The 13,710-nt window shown below is 37.3% G+C and overlaps 1 protein-coding gene across 1 annotated transcript; it reads right to left on the bottom strand.

The window, feature by feature from the left end:
* Window positions 1-779: 779 nt before the first annotated feature.
* Window positions 780-13,609, bottom strand: LOC113668368 (uncharacterized). Its single transcript, XM_027184261.2, has 14 exons — window positions 11,127-13,609; window positions 10,683-10,769; window positions 10,441-10,514; window positions 9,576-10,271; window positions 7,771-7,825; window positions 6,794-6,830; window positions 6,283-6,368; window positions 5,382-5,549; window positions 5,171-5,267; window positions 4,640-4,764; window positions 4,337-4,471; window positions 3,992-4,118; window positions 3,794-3,877; window positions 780-3,313 (listed from the first exon to the last, which is right to left on the bottom strand). Exons 1-14 carry the CDS (start codon window positions 11,144-11,146, stop codon window positions 3,218-3,220), a joined length of 1,887 nt encoding a protein of 628 aa, XP_027040062.2. The 5' UTR covers window positions 11,147-13,609; the 3' UTR covers window positions 780-3,217.
* Between the last annotated feature and the right edge of the window lie 101 nt (window positions 13,610-13,710).

Genomic DNA, 13,710 nt, shown 5'->3' with positions numbered 1-13,710 from the left:
TAGGAGATATTGCCATTAGAGATAATGAAGTTTTCAGTTTTTTCTTTCTGTTGTACTCCTTGGTATTTTATGCTCTTCGTTTTAGTAAATCTGTTTTTCTTTCGTACTGTTTCATTGATCGGGGCGGTCCACTTTCATGATTTTCCATCCTTGCGAATCTTCAGGTAGATTAGAAATTTATACCGGTCAAGTCCAGAACGAAGGAATCCAGATGAATCTTCACCGAAAAAAAAGCATTTACCTTATTTTTATTACAGGGTTTTAAAGGAGGAGTTAGGCAAATCACGCTCCACGGGAGGTTTTGCACTGAACTTAAGGTCGACTTCGAAAACGAACCATAGAAGGTTACGGAAGGAATTCCTTCTTTACTCACTTGTTCAGGTCTTCGAAGCACAACTGGAGCTATAAACTTAGTCTTTTTTCTTAACACAGCGAATACATTGTAAATAGATCGTGTTCTTCTAAATCAAACGAAACAAAGTAATTCACGTGTCTCATTATTTTTGCTTTCAAGAGGATGCTGTGACAAAATCCCAATTACCGTTAGAAGAGAAGGGGCGCCGGAGGAGGAGGAGCTGTAAATCCATTTGAAAGATAGTTTCTAAACTTTCAATGTTAAGTGCAGAATACTGACATCACTTGTTTGAGATTTATCAATCCGAAAGAGTCCCAAGAGCACAGTTTAACTGATAGTAAAATCTTAAAGACGTATGAACCATAATGTGTCTCTCTAAGGTAGATCTATGCATGTGTGAAGTAAAGTTAAGACAAGACAGTCCTCCTTTCAAACTTTTTATTTAAGATTTCTTTATACAATAATTTCAGGCTTTCAATTAACCAGTTACTCAATAAATCAGTTACACATGTCCACAATCGTCATGCATTCACGAGAAAAGAAGCTGATCTGATATATGCAAAAAGTGTCAAAGAAATAAAACTGAAATTCGTAAACCAGCCGAAAACGACAACAAAATATGTTTTCGGCGATGTAACAGCTTACTTGAGATTGATTTTCAATCAAAGTTTACATAGTAAACATCACGTCCTGCTATTCAACTATTTCTTTAACAAAACTGAGAAGTCAAAGTGACGGAGAAACAAATGAAGATTGTTTTCAAAAACACGAATTCCTTACTTCAAAAAGGATCACTTCAAACGCAGCCATTCAACTCTGTACCATCGCTATTTCGTTCAGTCCAAACCGGTTCATTACGAGTAAGACGTTACAACAAGGCCTGAGAATGTTGCATCGATATTTCTTCACATCCCCGTCACTTTTATATCAGCAGTGTACCCCAAACCCTACCCCACCCTATGCGATTCCAGCACAAGAAGAATAGCTAATCAAGAGAAGAGGATCATAGCGATAACATTTTCAACTATCAATTGTCGCTCATCCTATAACTTAATCATATCTTGTTTCTTCACATGTTGTTTGTTTGTTGGTTGATCAAGTTCTCTTTCATTGCCTGCAAGTCGGAGAAGTTTTATCAAGTGGCCAGCACTTGAGATCAGTACAACAAACAAAAATTAATCCCTTTATTCAACGTCTTTTAGAAACTCAGTGAACTTGACCTAACTCTAAGGGGAGGTGGGAAGCCGCCCGAAAAATATCAATACACGGAGAAACCCCATGGGGAAGTGAGACAGAACCTTGCGTCGCTATAAACGATACCCTACAAAATTTAAAAAGTGCTAAATTTGCATCCTAAAGAAAAAAATGTACCATAAAAAAACATGCTCTCAATTGTTGGATGAGGTCACTACACGATCCCCCCACAAAATTTAAAAAGTAATCATAGTACCTGTATAAAAAAAACATGTTCTCAAATGTTGGACGAAGTTACAACCGATAAAAATATTTTTGTATTTGAGTAAAAATGATTCCCTTAGACACGAGTCCCACTAAACACTGCCGTGTGAATCTTTGGTTTAGGACATATAGGGAACATATCGCAAAATTTCTGTTCAACCTCCCCTTACCTGGGTCACCCGTTTCTCTTGTGCCTCAAAGTTTTAACTCACTTTGTTAACAGAAACAGTAGGGTTTGCCACATACTAAGACTTGAGCGCCTGATGCAGCTTTGATACGAACCGGTCAGTAACTTATCGCGATAAACTTGAATTAAACTGCATTAGTTTAAATGCTATGGCCACCAATGATGCTGGTGGAACAGTATCACAATGTTGAACCTCGCAAGTAAAGCACTGAATATGTATTCAAAACATTTCATTGGATAATCCAAGTTTTTTTTCTGCTGATTCTTTCAAGGTTCTACCATTTTATTCCTTCCCTAGAGCTACAGAGGGGCCGTCAATACGAAAAAATGTGTGCGTTACACAGGGCGAAGTTCGCCTCGTGGACATAAAGATAAAAAGAATTAAACTTTCATAAAATATACAAAACTACAATAGTAATGCAAAGGCAACAATGCCGGTCAATATCAAATAAAGTATAAAAGATGAAAGTATTCTCTACGTACTGATGTGTCAAAACAAATCTTTTGATTTCAGTAGTTCAATCGATTCTAATGATCAGCCCTTTTTATAGACCTTTTGATGCTTATTAGTTGTTTTTCTTACTAAAATACCCCGATATAAGTTAAAAAATATCACATATAAATCACAAATCATTGTTTTTGTAGCGACAGCTGTCTTCATGCTTGGAGCAAAGGCATATACGGTATGCACTATTATTTCTTTTTGCTTTTTCTTTATCAAATGTAAACTTGTCGCTTAAACATAGAGGCACCTGCTTTGGCCTAATAGCTTTGAATTTACAAGACTCTTAGTTTTCTCTGATTGTTCAGCCCCAGAAAGTTTGAACATGAAAAGGTATGAAGATAAAAAAACTGAATTTCAAACGAAGGTAATCTGAAAACTTTGGGAGCACCCATGATTATCGTCTACAAATAATTTTTACTGGCCAAAATATTCGTGGAGTGTTCTATTATCGATGAAGCAGCGAGGATGTCCCATGCACGGTAACCCCCTGAGTTGAAACACCACTCAGTATTTTACAAATATGCCGAAAGCTCTTCATCTCGCAAGAACAATAACTATTGGCCTAAGTTATTGTCGAACGCTTCCAACAGCATTTCACCTTTTCAAATACGTATGGAAGTATGCTGTGGGAAACTTGCTCGAAGTTATCATTTTAAAGCATAATCACTGCGGCTATTTGGCCGAATGATGCCGACATGTTTGGCAGCAGGAATTACTTTATAGATAACGTATTCATCTTACGGCCAACAAAGTTCATTTTTTCCGGCTCCGAGAAGCTGATTCTTCTACGAGCAAGCTCTGGAGGGACCTGTGAAAAAAAAAAAAAAAAAAAGAAAAAAAGATTGGCTCGAAGAATCAATCATGGTGTTATGTGGTGTTGTTGCATGAATTGTGGTGCATGGGTTCGGAGTGTCAGTTTAATTTTATCTCTGATTTTCAGTCCTGACCAGGCTAATCGTTGAATGTAAATGGATATCAGTTAATCGTTGACTACTCAAAAGTAACCATAAATATCTTTAAAAATGCACGGATTGCTTTCTACTTTCGTGAATTTTATCAATTATCATCAGTATCTTGTATGGTATAGAGCCACATAGCAATAAAGAAAAATTAGCTTTAAGAAGCGGTTTCTGAAAAAAAGGTCGATCAAACTGAGATACAAAGCCCGACGATCGTATCAAGGAAGAGATAACATAATCAGAATCCCAGTGAAATGTATTTATCCCAAGTGTCAGATGCCAAAGAAGTTATTAGAGTCAGTTACTGCGATGTAACCGATAACACGCACGTTCTGTTGCTGAAGAAACTCAGCGATCCGGCTGAATTCCGGTCGGCTTTTAGGGTTGTTACTCCAACAGTCTTTTATAAGTTTCTGGAAAGAATGAAAATTAAGGTGAGTGGTGAAAAACACTTCTATGTTTTAATCACACAAAAACAGAGGTAAAGCGGAAACTGATGATCATGGCTTTTTAGTCGTTCAACTGACCTTGAAGGATTCCGGGCACTGTAGATGTGCAACGCTTTCTTGTTTTCCTTTGCCGATCATCCATATGATGGAATGTGTTGGGAAGTTTAAGGGCCATCTGCCAGTTAAAATCTCGTACAGGATCGTGCTATAAAACATGGCATTTTTTAACAAACAATTTAGCTCAAATTGCAACCCTTTTGAGTGTTCGTAAGTATGTTTGGGTCGCTATCATAAGCGATATCGTATATCATATATCGTAACCCTTAAGATGACTATAGCTTTTGAAGTGCCAAAAAATTTTCCCCCGAGCAAATAACTCAAGCTAAGGCCCTTATTTTCTGTTTCAAATTTTAGGAAACGTACCTATACGCATACACGTTTGACCAGTCAGAGTTCTTTTCCTCTGTGGATAAAACACAGCCTTTCCTTGAAAGTGTGCGCATGAGCTCTGGAGCCAGGTATGTCAGGTGTCCTTGTGGTATGCTGGCATATCCCTCCCTGAAATAACAAAAAGCGTTGCTTTAGTAATAGACTGGGAACGGCGTAAATAATAGACTAGAGTAATGTTGGCTCTCTCCCATCTTAACTTCAGACCAATGCAAGTTTGTTTATTTTATTACTCGGGAATAAGCTCTCTAGTGCTTCAGATAAAACAGTTTCCTTTACCTTTCAACTCGTGTTGTCCTGTTGCAATATCCTGAAACACAGAGCTTGACTTTGGACTCTAGAAACACGTTCATGGTGGTAAGGGCCGGGAGAACGATGCCTTTTGCATGAAGATAGCTCATACCCTGCAAAAAATTTTGAAAAATAGCGATGGCCCAGTCAAGTGATCAGAAACAAACCTAATACCTGATCTAAGGGAACGGCGTCGGTTGACAAAAAAAACAATGGCGTTTTCGAGACCTACGGAAAGTTCCCAGTAGGAATAGTATTTATAAAAAGCCGGTTCTGGTGCATTGATTTCAAGTCAACCTTTAAATTAAGGTTGATTTTCAAAGTAGAATTCTGGCGCATTTTGAAATCAACCTTAATTTTAAGGTTGATTTTTTTTCGATTTCCATCGGTGTCAGTCAAATAGTACTAAAAATCAAATTCTTCTAGAGCGCAGCTGTGTAATCTAAGCGCACTTAACAGAAGATTTACCTCAACTAAAGTGAACTAATTTTGAAGATTCACTGAATTGTGGACACAAACCTGTGCTATTTGCTTCGCAATAGAAATCTTAAACTGCCATGAGAACAAATCCTGCCGCACATGAAGATGGTTGTAGAGTGATAAACCTCTTCTTACACTGGAAACAAAGATAACAATGCATTTAAAACATTGGTTTTCCCCGTATTGAATATCAATTTTTACTAACAATTCGTATGAATATTCAAGAAGACAGACAGCAAAAAATGTGTACCTGGTGATGACTGCAAGGTTGGGTGGTTCAAGACACGCGCCCATGAAGAGAACAACATTTTCATGTCTGATCATACTCAACACAGACACTTCTTTAAGGAATTCCTCGACGTCTTCTTTCGTTGACCTCCGCCGCGTGTGAATCATGATGTCCCCATGCCATCTCCCCCTGAAAAACAAATTTTCAAGTAAATAAAACGGAATAAAGATTTGAGGCTAACTTTACAACAAAAGAGTTTTCAATATTTAAACCTTCTTCCCATTCTCATCACAAAGTATTCCCAAAACTGGCACTTTTTTAGTTAATAAGGTGGATTTGAGGAATGTTGTTTTCTACACCGGTGCAGGTTAATCTATTAAGCTAAGGATGGCATCTCTTTTTGACATAATAAAAAATTTGAGGCGTCAACAAACTAGAAATTGTTTTTAAAGGCCTGCAAGAGCTGTCGCATCTTTCTTTGCCACAGCTGATTGTTATCACAATTCCTCAAAGTAATTTTTTGTAAAAAAAAAAAAAAAAGCCGTAAACTCCAACAATGTACAAAGAAATTTATCGTTAATAATGAACCTGAAGGAATTACGCGCTTTTGACTGGCCAAAAAAAGTGCACTCACAAGTCACATGCTCGATTTTAAAGTTGTAACACGAGTGCAAATTACAAATAGAGCTTTCCAAAAATCTCGTCTATGTTGACTTTCTGTGATGTTTTTTCATGTACATTATTAACTAGTAATAACATGTTTTCTCTTGCAATTTGGCGTCAATGAACACTTGTCATTATTTTAAAGACTACACGAGCTCGTGCAATTTTTTTGTATTTGAAAAATTTACTCCTGTATATTAACACCAAATTGCACTCAAAATCATGTTATCACCTATACTAATGTCGATAGAATGCTCACTTGTAAACATATCCTTTGGAGCTGACACCCACTATTTCCCCAAACTGTAAGTCTGAGTAAGGGATGCTCCATTCTCGAAGAGATTTCTGAAAGAAGGATTAGAGAAGGTTCATGTAAAAAAGAGGTCAGAAGAACAAATATGATCTTAAGTTATCCTTAACTTGCTATTGCATTTGAAGACGAAGACACCAAGTTCACTTCTGCGCCCAAAGTTGTTGTCACTTACTAGTCTTGTACCTGATTCTCGAGCTCAAAGTCAAAATATTTCTCTAGGCATCATACATGTAAGCAAACTTACATTCATAACGTTCGATCTGCATACGGAAATAGTCTTGCATGGGTGTTTTGGGTTAAATTTGGGGCGGCGCCGAAAGAATTGGAGAAGGAGGGTTGGGAGAGGAGGAGCATGTAGCGTGAACGTTACACATTCCCCATGCAATCGTGCTCGACATTAGTTAGCTGGAAAACACAATAACGTTGCAACGTTAGATGCTGCAAAAAAGTTCCCTACCTTGATATCCTCTTCATCCTGCTCATCTCTTTTCAAGCTGTAAAGAAGATTCAATAGAAAATATTCAGTAAGGCCTATAAAATTTACCGTCACTTATCATACCAGACACATTACTCGGAAGATGCATTGCAGAATGTTTTAAATGAAAGCCAGAATGCTTCCGATGCGTGTGTCATAATATCTGACTGAGAAAACACCTCTGAAATGAAGTGCATATTGCTTGCGTCGTCTGGCAGTCCAGACAACTTTTTGCATTAAGACTACTAAATATGAATGTTACTAATCACATGTGGCACTTATCCGTAATCAGCTCGTAGGCCAAACTCGCTTGGGACTTAGATTTTTTCCGGAAACAGTGGAGAATCTGCAGCATGTTTAAGGAACTGATGCGTGTATTCAACTGTAATTTTATCTTCTTGTTCATCTTGGACCGCGTCCGATTTCGCAAGAATTGACAAAGTCCTGCTTTCATGTCCAAAATATGACACTCACTAAACATACGATTTGAATTCAGCTCGAATTCAATTAAAGACGGCTAAAAATAGATCTTTACATAGAGGGTGGATGCTTTTTTGGTTTCTTTTCATTTTATATCCTGTCATTCATCAAAATATTAATCTAAAGCCTTTATAAAGCAAAGAAAAAAGTAAAGTCCCGCGCGAGGAATTTAAAATGCTAGAAATACCTCTAAACATTTATAATCGCATTTTTCAATTTATTGCGCAACAGTAACTTATATATGTAAAAGTAAGCTTCAAAAGGAAAAAAAAATTGAAAATCGCTTTGTTCTTTCGTTTTTTTTTTTCTATTCCCCTTTTCGAGACTTACAAGATAAAATCATTTCCGAAATAGTGGTATCTAATTTACCTTAAACCTTGAGGTACGAATTTTTTCTTCCTTCTTTCCTTTTTTTTTTTTTTGTGCATCCTTTAGCAGTTAATTGGTTGTACGTGATCCGTGAAGAGATCCAGTCTTACCTTTTATTTACCGTGGGCAGTGGTTCGTGATACCTAAATGCCTGGAAGTCATCAGCTGCAGAAAAATAAATTGGTGCATTAATGAGAGACAGACAGCATGCATTATTAATTGCAATTCGAAGAAATGCGATAACTTTATTGACGTGTCTTTTGAAAACGACAAGGTAAAAATGTGAAATAGCGCAGATTTCTAATTCATAAGGTAGCATTCACTCTCAGTAAATTGTCTAAATGGAAAACGGGAAAAAAAAAGGCTTATCTATACGTCATGATCATTTTACGTCAGCAGTTATAAAATGCTAGTTAATCTTCATCCAACTGGTGTGCGCATTAAAATCGACAAGTTGGACATCAAGCTGAGTAAATTTCTCGAACTACAGCTTTAGACCACAACATGTTCTGGGGGATTCTTGTCATACAAATGAAGATAACACCAGTTTCATTGAACACTTTTTCCGGGGGATTTTCGCCAAACAAGAAAAATAAAAACAGCATATTCATAGAGACTAAACAAAGTCCTCCGCATTTGCATTACCGAACGTGTCCCCTGAAGCAGTAAGATTTTTTGTCTTTTAAATTTAATGTCTTAGTTAAAAGATAATAACAAGCGCAACCCATAGTCAGCTTCGAATTCATTCGCTGGGTTTTAAGAGGGCCTTAAAATATTTTGATCAGATCAAAGAATCATTTCAAAAAAAATTTGTCGCTTTACTTGTTAATTTCATATCCTTACTCAGGCCAGCGGAAGTGAATAGACTTCCATTTGACTTCTGATCATTAAAAAAAATTTTTAGAAGTACTAAGCAGGTTTTCCGTGACTATAGGGTCAAAAATATGGCAGGAAAAAAATCTGATCTACAAATTCGCCCTCTTAAATTCCCAACTTCTTTTTAACTGAGCTCTGAGGGAATAATAGTGTTCATAGCTCTTAGAGCTATGAACACGCAACGATTAAAATTCAGTTGAATTGGGTTGGAATTAAAAACACAAGAGGCTCCAGAAACTTTTCATCTGAAGCTGGTTTTGCGAGGCTTATTGAATGCTATCATCCAACCATGAGCAATTAATCCCGAGACGATTCCAAACTTGCATTAGCGCTACCGAGATAAACTACTGATTTGATACTGCTATAAGAATTTCTTTCCAGAACCGGTAATTTTTAGGAAGTCCAGTCGATTTTAACGAAAAAACACTCCCGTGTAAAAATATATCAACATTGTAGGTTTCCATGTTTCAGTAAGCGACACTGAAGATACTTTACGGCGAATCGTGTCTCATGGCTGCTGCATGTAGCGAATGATATTTAATTCAAGTCCATAGGTCATGATCAAATGAGTCAGGTTTTTGCTCAGTTTTCGCCCCCGAAGGGCGGATGAAATGATAAAAGAACAAACAGGTGGGCAACTTAGATCGACGGCGATCACAACAGGAAAATCATCATCAATAATATTGACTACGCGAGCGCACACTACTGAATACATATTCATGAAGAATCACAAACGTGATTGAAGTGAAACTGATATTTTGTGTACTTAGCTATTTTTTCTGTCAGCAGAGACTTCATCTAAGTTTGGCATTTAAAATTAAGGAGTTCCTTGCTTGTATCGTCGCCGATACTCAGTACTTCAGCTTTGTCATGTTGGATAATGATAAACTAAAACAAGTTGATACTTCTTATATCGCATACACGCCGGCTTTTCTAGTTCTCCAGTTAAATTTTCCGCGAAAGAAACCTCTCTTCCTGAGATGCCCTTGGCAAAACGCGAAGTTTCAATGTGAACGGTAAACATGTAGACACAACTTACCGGAAAATATTCGCTTGTTGACTCTCTGCTTGTCTTGCATTCTGTTCTTTTGAGGCCAAGTAGCAAAAAAATCGCAAGGTTCTGTTAAATACTCATCTCCTAAATCCACATCGTCAGTACCAATCCCTAGACCACCATCCTCTGAAAAATTGTTATTTTCACCGTTGTAATCCTCTAAAGTTGCGCTTAAAAGTTTAATGTTGGAAAAATCTGGTGTAGGCGAGGTACTGCGGTGTGAATTAGCTGAAGAAGGACACGATGTATTCGCAGACGAATAGCCGGAAGAATATGCACAACTAGCTGATGTTGACCAAGAGTTTGCACGGTGCCAGTTGGAGCTTGCCAAGAGATTTTCGTTAGCCGCGTCGTCTTGATCTATTGTGGTCAGGTTTTCACAAATTCGTGAAGGGTAATACCTTTCCGGTGAAGGATGTCGCTCAATTGTTACCGTGAGCGGTGTCCCTTGTAATTCATCCGAGTTATTCGGTCGAAAATCGAGAGCATGCCTCGGGCTGTAACAGAAGGACTCGTATAGTCCATTGATAAGTTTTTGTCGGATTTTACCTTTAGCACTTAAGGGTACAATTGTTTGTTGTGTTCCTTTCCGAGCGAGTTGTTCCAGGGTGACGTGATGTAATGACCACTTCCCACAAGCATTCTGCCTTTTTCGCCAAAATCGGTTAGCTCTTGTTTTTCCTGAATAGCCATTAAGTAAGAGAAAAAAAATTGAAATTCATTACAAAACAAAACCATCCATACGCTGGGAAACTATTAATTCATACACATGAACTGGAAGGAAAAGAATTTGTCGAGTTAAAATAAATATTAATTACACCTTAAAAGTTATATTTTGTCTTTCTCTTACCGGCATGATGTTTTCGGCATCGACGATCGCACTCCGCTGAAAGAGATGTCGAGCAATGTTGGTGATATTTCAACCTATAAATCAGAGAGATATTTGAAGATATTCGTTCTCGCCTGAACATTTAAACACAGAACAGAAAGACTGTCAAGTCAGTTGTGCTCTGTATACACATTACTATTCATAGATTGTGAGTAGTTTTACAGTCAGGTCATTGCTGGTTAAATCCTCAAGCTTCTACCAACCTGCAATCCTGGCAACGCACCCCAAGAAATCGGATGACTTTTTTGCAACTGTCGCAATGGCTTCGACAGAGAATTTTCCGTGAAAAACTGCAAAGTAGAAGACAAAAAGCAGACTTAGATGACACAAATTGAATTTCACTCCTAACTCTGAGCAGGTGCGTGTTCATGACAATGAAAACCTTCCGCCGCTCAACTTTAATAAAACTATTGGGCATTTCCATCCGCAACTGCGAAATCTATTCCCGAAAAATATAGCCACCCCTGATGGAAAAATTGAAGGGCAATTCCACGGAAGGAAGACCTTGACAATTTTTGCAATGTCCGCTTTTCATTGAACATTTTTTGCTAAAACCAATTTAATGCTGTACGGTCGAAAAATCAACACAATCTCTGTGGTAATTGTTTTGATCACAGTATCCCTGAAACTCTTGCTTTGATTCTAACCTGTGAACGTCGACTTGCATTCTCTAGCTCAGATTCCTGCTTGCTGAGGATTGTAAAAAGACATCGTCAAGTGTGAGTGAAGCCAACACTTTCGCTTGAAAACCTACGAGCTTTGCTCTAGTTTGCGCTGTAGTGCGTCTATACCTTGCCTCCCAAACTGTGAATATGCAAATAATAGCAAATAATATGTGATCTCCAGCTGCCAAGGACTGGCCAATGAGGAGAAACGTCTCTATAAACATCAGTGAGGAATTATGCTCATTGCATGAATGCTGCACGTCTTCGAAAACAAGGAGATCGGCCCGCCGCTCTAAACAAAATAACCAGATACTTAATTCCTCCCTTTTAAATCACTTCTTTCGTTGGTTTCCATCTCTAGGCGTTAGAACAAAACAAAGACAAGAACGACAACTAGATATGTAAAATAAGTCGCCATGAATTGGATAATGGGATCCGATAGAATAGACTTTACATAAAAGAACAGAGTAAGAAATATGTATGAGAAAATCCCTTACTTACCTTGAATAAATTCCGTTCTTCTCATTACTAGTTTTATCATCAAAACGCGTTCTTTGACTCATTTTCAAAAGCACAAATTTATCATGCGTTGTTATTGAGATAAGCAACAGAACTTTAAGCCTTGATGCAGTTTAATTCTCGAAGCAATGAATTCGCTGGCTCTAACACAAATTGTACTCCCATACTTTCAAATCGAGGATTTTTAAAATTTTTTTTTAATTTAATTTTTTTTAGTTTTTGCAAGAAGTTCTGAAGTGAAAACTCTTATATAGTTCTCAGGAAATAAAAGGGATCGAAAGATTAAAACGGCCCGTCAAGTAATGGTAGAGCGCAGAAAGACTCAATAACAATCAGTGTGGTTTCTTCAAGTAGCCGAACCAACCAGACTAAAAATAAACGCAACTTTAATGCAAATCATGTGAAAATGAAATAGCTTTAATCGGTTTTTTAGTGCATGTGCGTCTAAAAGTTACAAAATAAAAATACAATTATATCATGCTGGACCAACTTAACCACTTAGCAGCCAGCCACGTTACGTAACTAAAAGTGAAGCGTAAATGAAAAACACCATTTTAGTTGACTTGATATCCCCATTTCATTCCAGTAAAGGCTAGAAAAGTCATAGACATCTTTAGCTCGCCTACATTTTAACTTAAAACGTGGTGACCAATTAAATCAAATTTTAACGCTCTCGTACCCGTCTTTCCTCATGTTTTATTCCCGCTTTGCTGAAGCATGTCCAAAGAAAAAGTTTTAGCTTAACGTTCATTCTCTTTTATAAGACAGAGCAACAGAAAGCTGATCATCAGCAAGAGTCTTAATAGAATTTTTACCATTTTTCTGGTGGTTCAACTTTTAGCAACCTTAAACATGAATATATTCATTTCGAGCCGGATCATTTTTAATCGTACAGCCAAATTCATCGAAATCTGTAGAAAACAGAACCTTAGGAAATCTCTCTATCGTCTCTCTAAATAATTTTAATACATGTTTGATGCAAAGCTAGATATCCTGGCTGGGTGTCGCTTTCTGAGTGCTGTACATTCCGAGCGTTTTTGAAAGAGCTAAGGAAACCAACAATTCACAAAAATATTTTTGCTTTGGATAAAAGAGTGCGACCACAGTAAGTTGATTCGCCCACCATGCACTCCATAATTTCTATTCAAGAGAAGTAAGTCCTTTCATGAAGCCTTGATCCGTACTCTGAAGAAACTTATGAATAAGACACGTGGGACTTGAATAAAGTGCTAATTAACCCGATCACTCAATCATTGCATACTAATTTCCGCCTACAGCAAAATGAATGTAAGACTAAAAGCTTTATCGCCTCTTCATCTGGACATGATACTAGTGAGTCTGTGGAATTTAGGTTTGTTTGTATGTCTTCTTTTTGTATAAATATTGATTGTTTTAATAGCGGCATAATAATTTAGGATGGATGTCTCGTCATTTGATTATCATAATAAAAATTCATGCATTATTCAGCAGGAGGAAGTTACTTACCTTTGTTATATCATTCACTGGTGAAGACAAAGAGCTTAGAACTTCCCACAAAATTCTGTGTTTTAACGCCCTTGGTTCTAAAGTCCATGAGAAACATGAAATACTCAACGTAAAATACTCAATGTGAAATACTAAAAAATAAAAAAAATTTAAAAAAACCGAAATTCATAGTCATCTTGTTATCACCCTCCTTTATCATTTTTGGAAATTACCAATAAGTAAATAAGAGCCCGGGCGCTCAATAGAATCGTTACTGGAAGAACATGAACTTCTTGTAACACACAAGAAATTAGTGAAATCTGTATTTCAGGCCAAATGGACCGGACCACTCTTACGGAGGCTCTGTCTCAATGTGTCTATATTGTTTGTACATTATAATTTTGATCATTTCGTTATTTTCGCTAAGGGAGAGAAAATCCTGTAATTGACTGCCTTTAGAAAAATGTGTTTGCATTGACTGCGAAAGCTAACAACCGACTTGACATTTAAATGATACCTTGTTTAAGTCGGATTCACAGCTGACACGGAAAAGAAATCCCACCAACTGCACCGTTGACCAGCT

This window comes from Pocillopora damicornis, chromosome 4, assembly GCF_964200805.1.
Source record: "Pocillopora damicornis chromosome 4, jaPocDami1.2, whole genome shotgun sequence".
Lineage (NCBI taxonomy): Eukaryota > Metazoa > Cnidaria > Anthozoa > Scleractinia > Pocilloporidae > Pocillopora > Pocillopora damicornis.
Note: the sequence above shows the minus strand (reverse complement) of the source record. Positions and strands in the feature narration are given on the sequence as shown.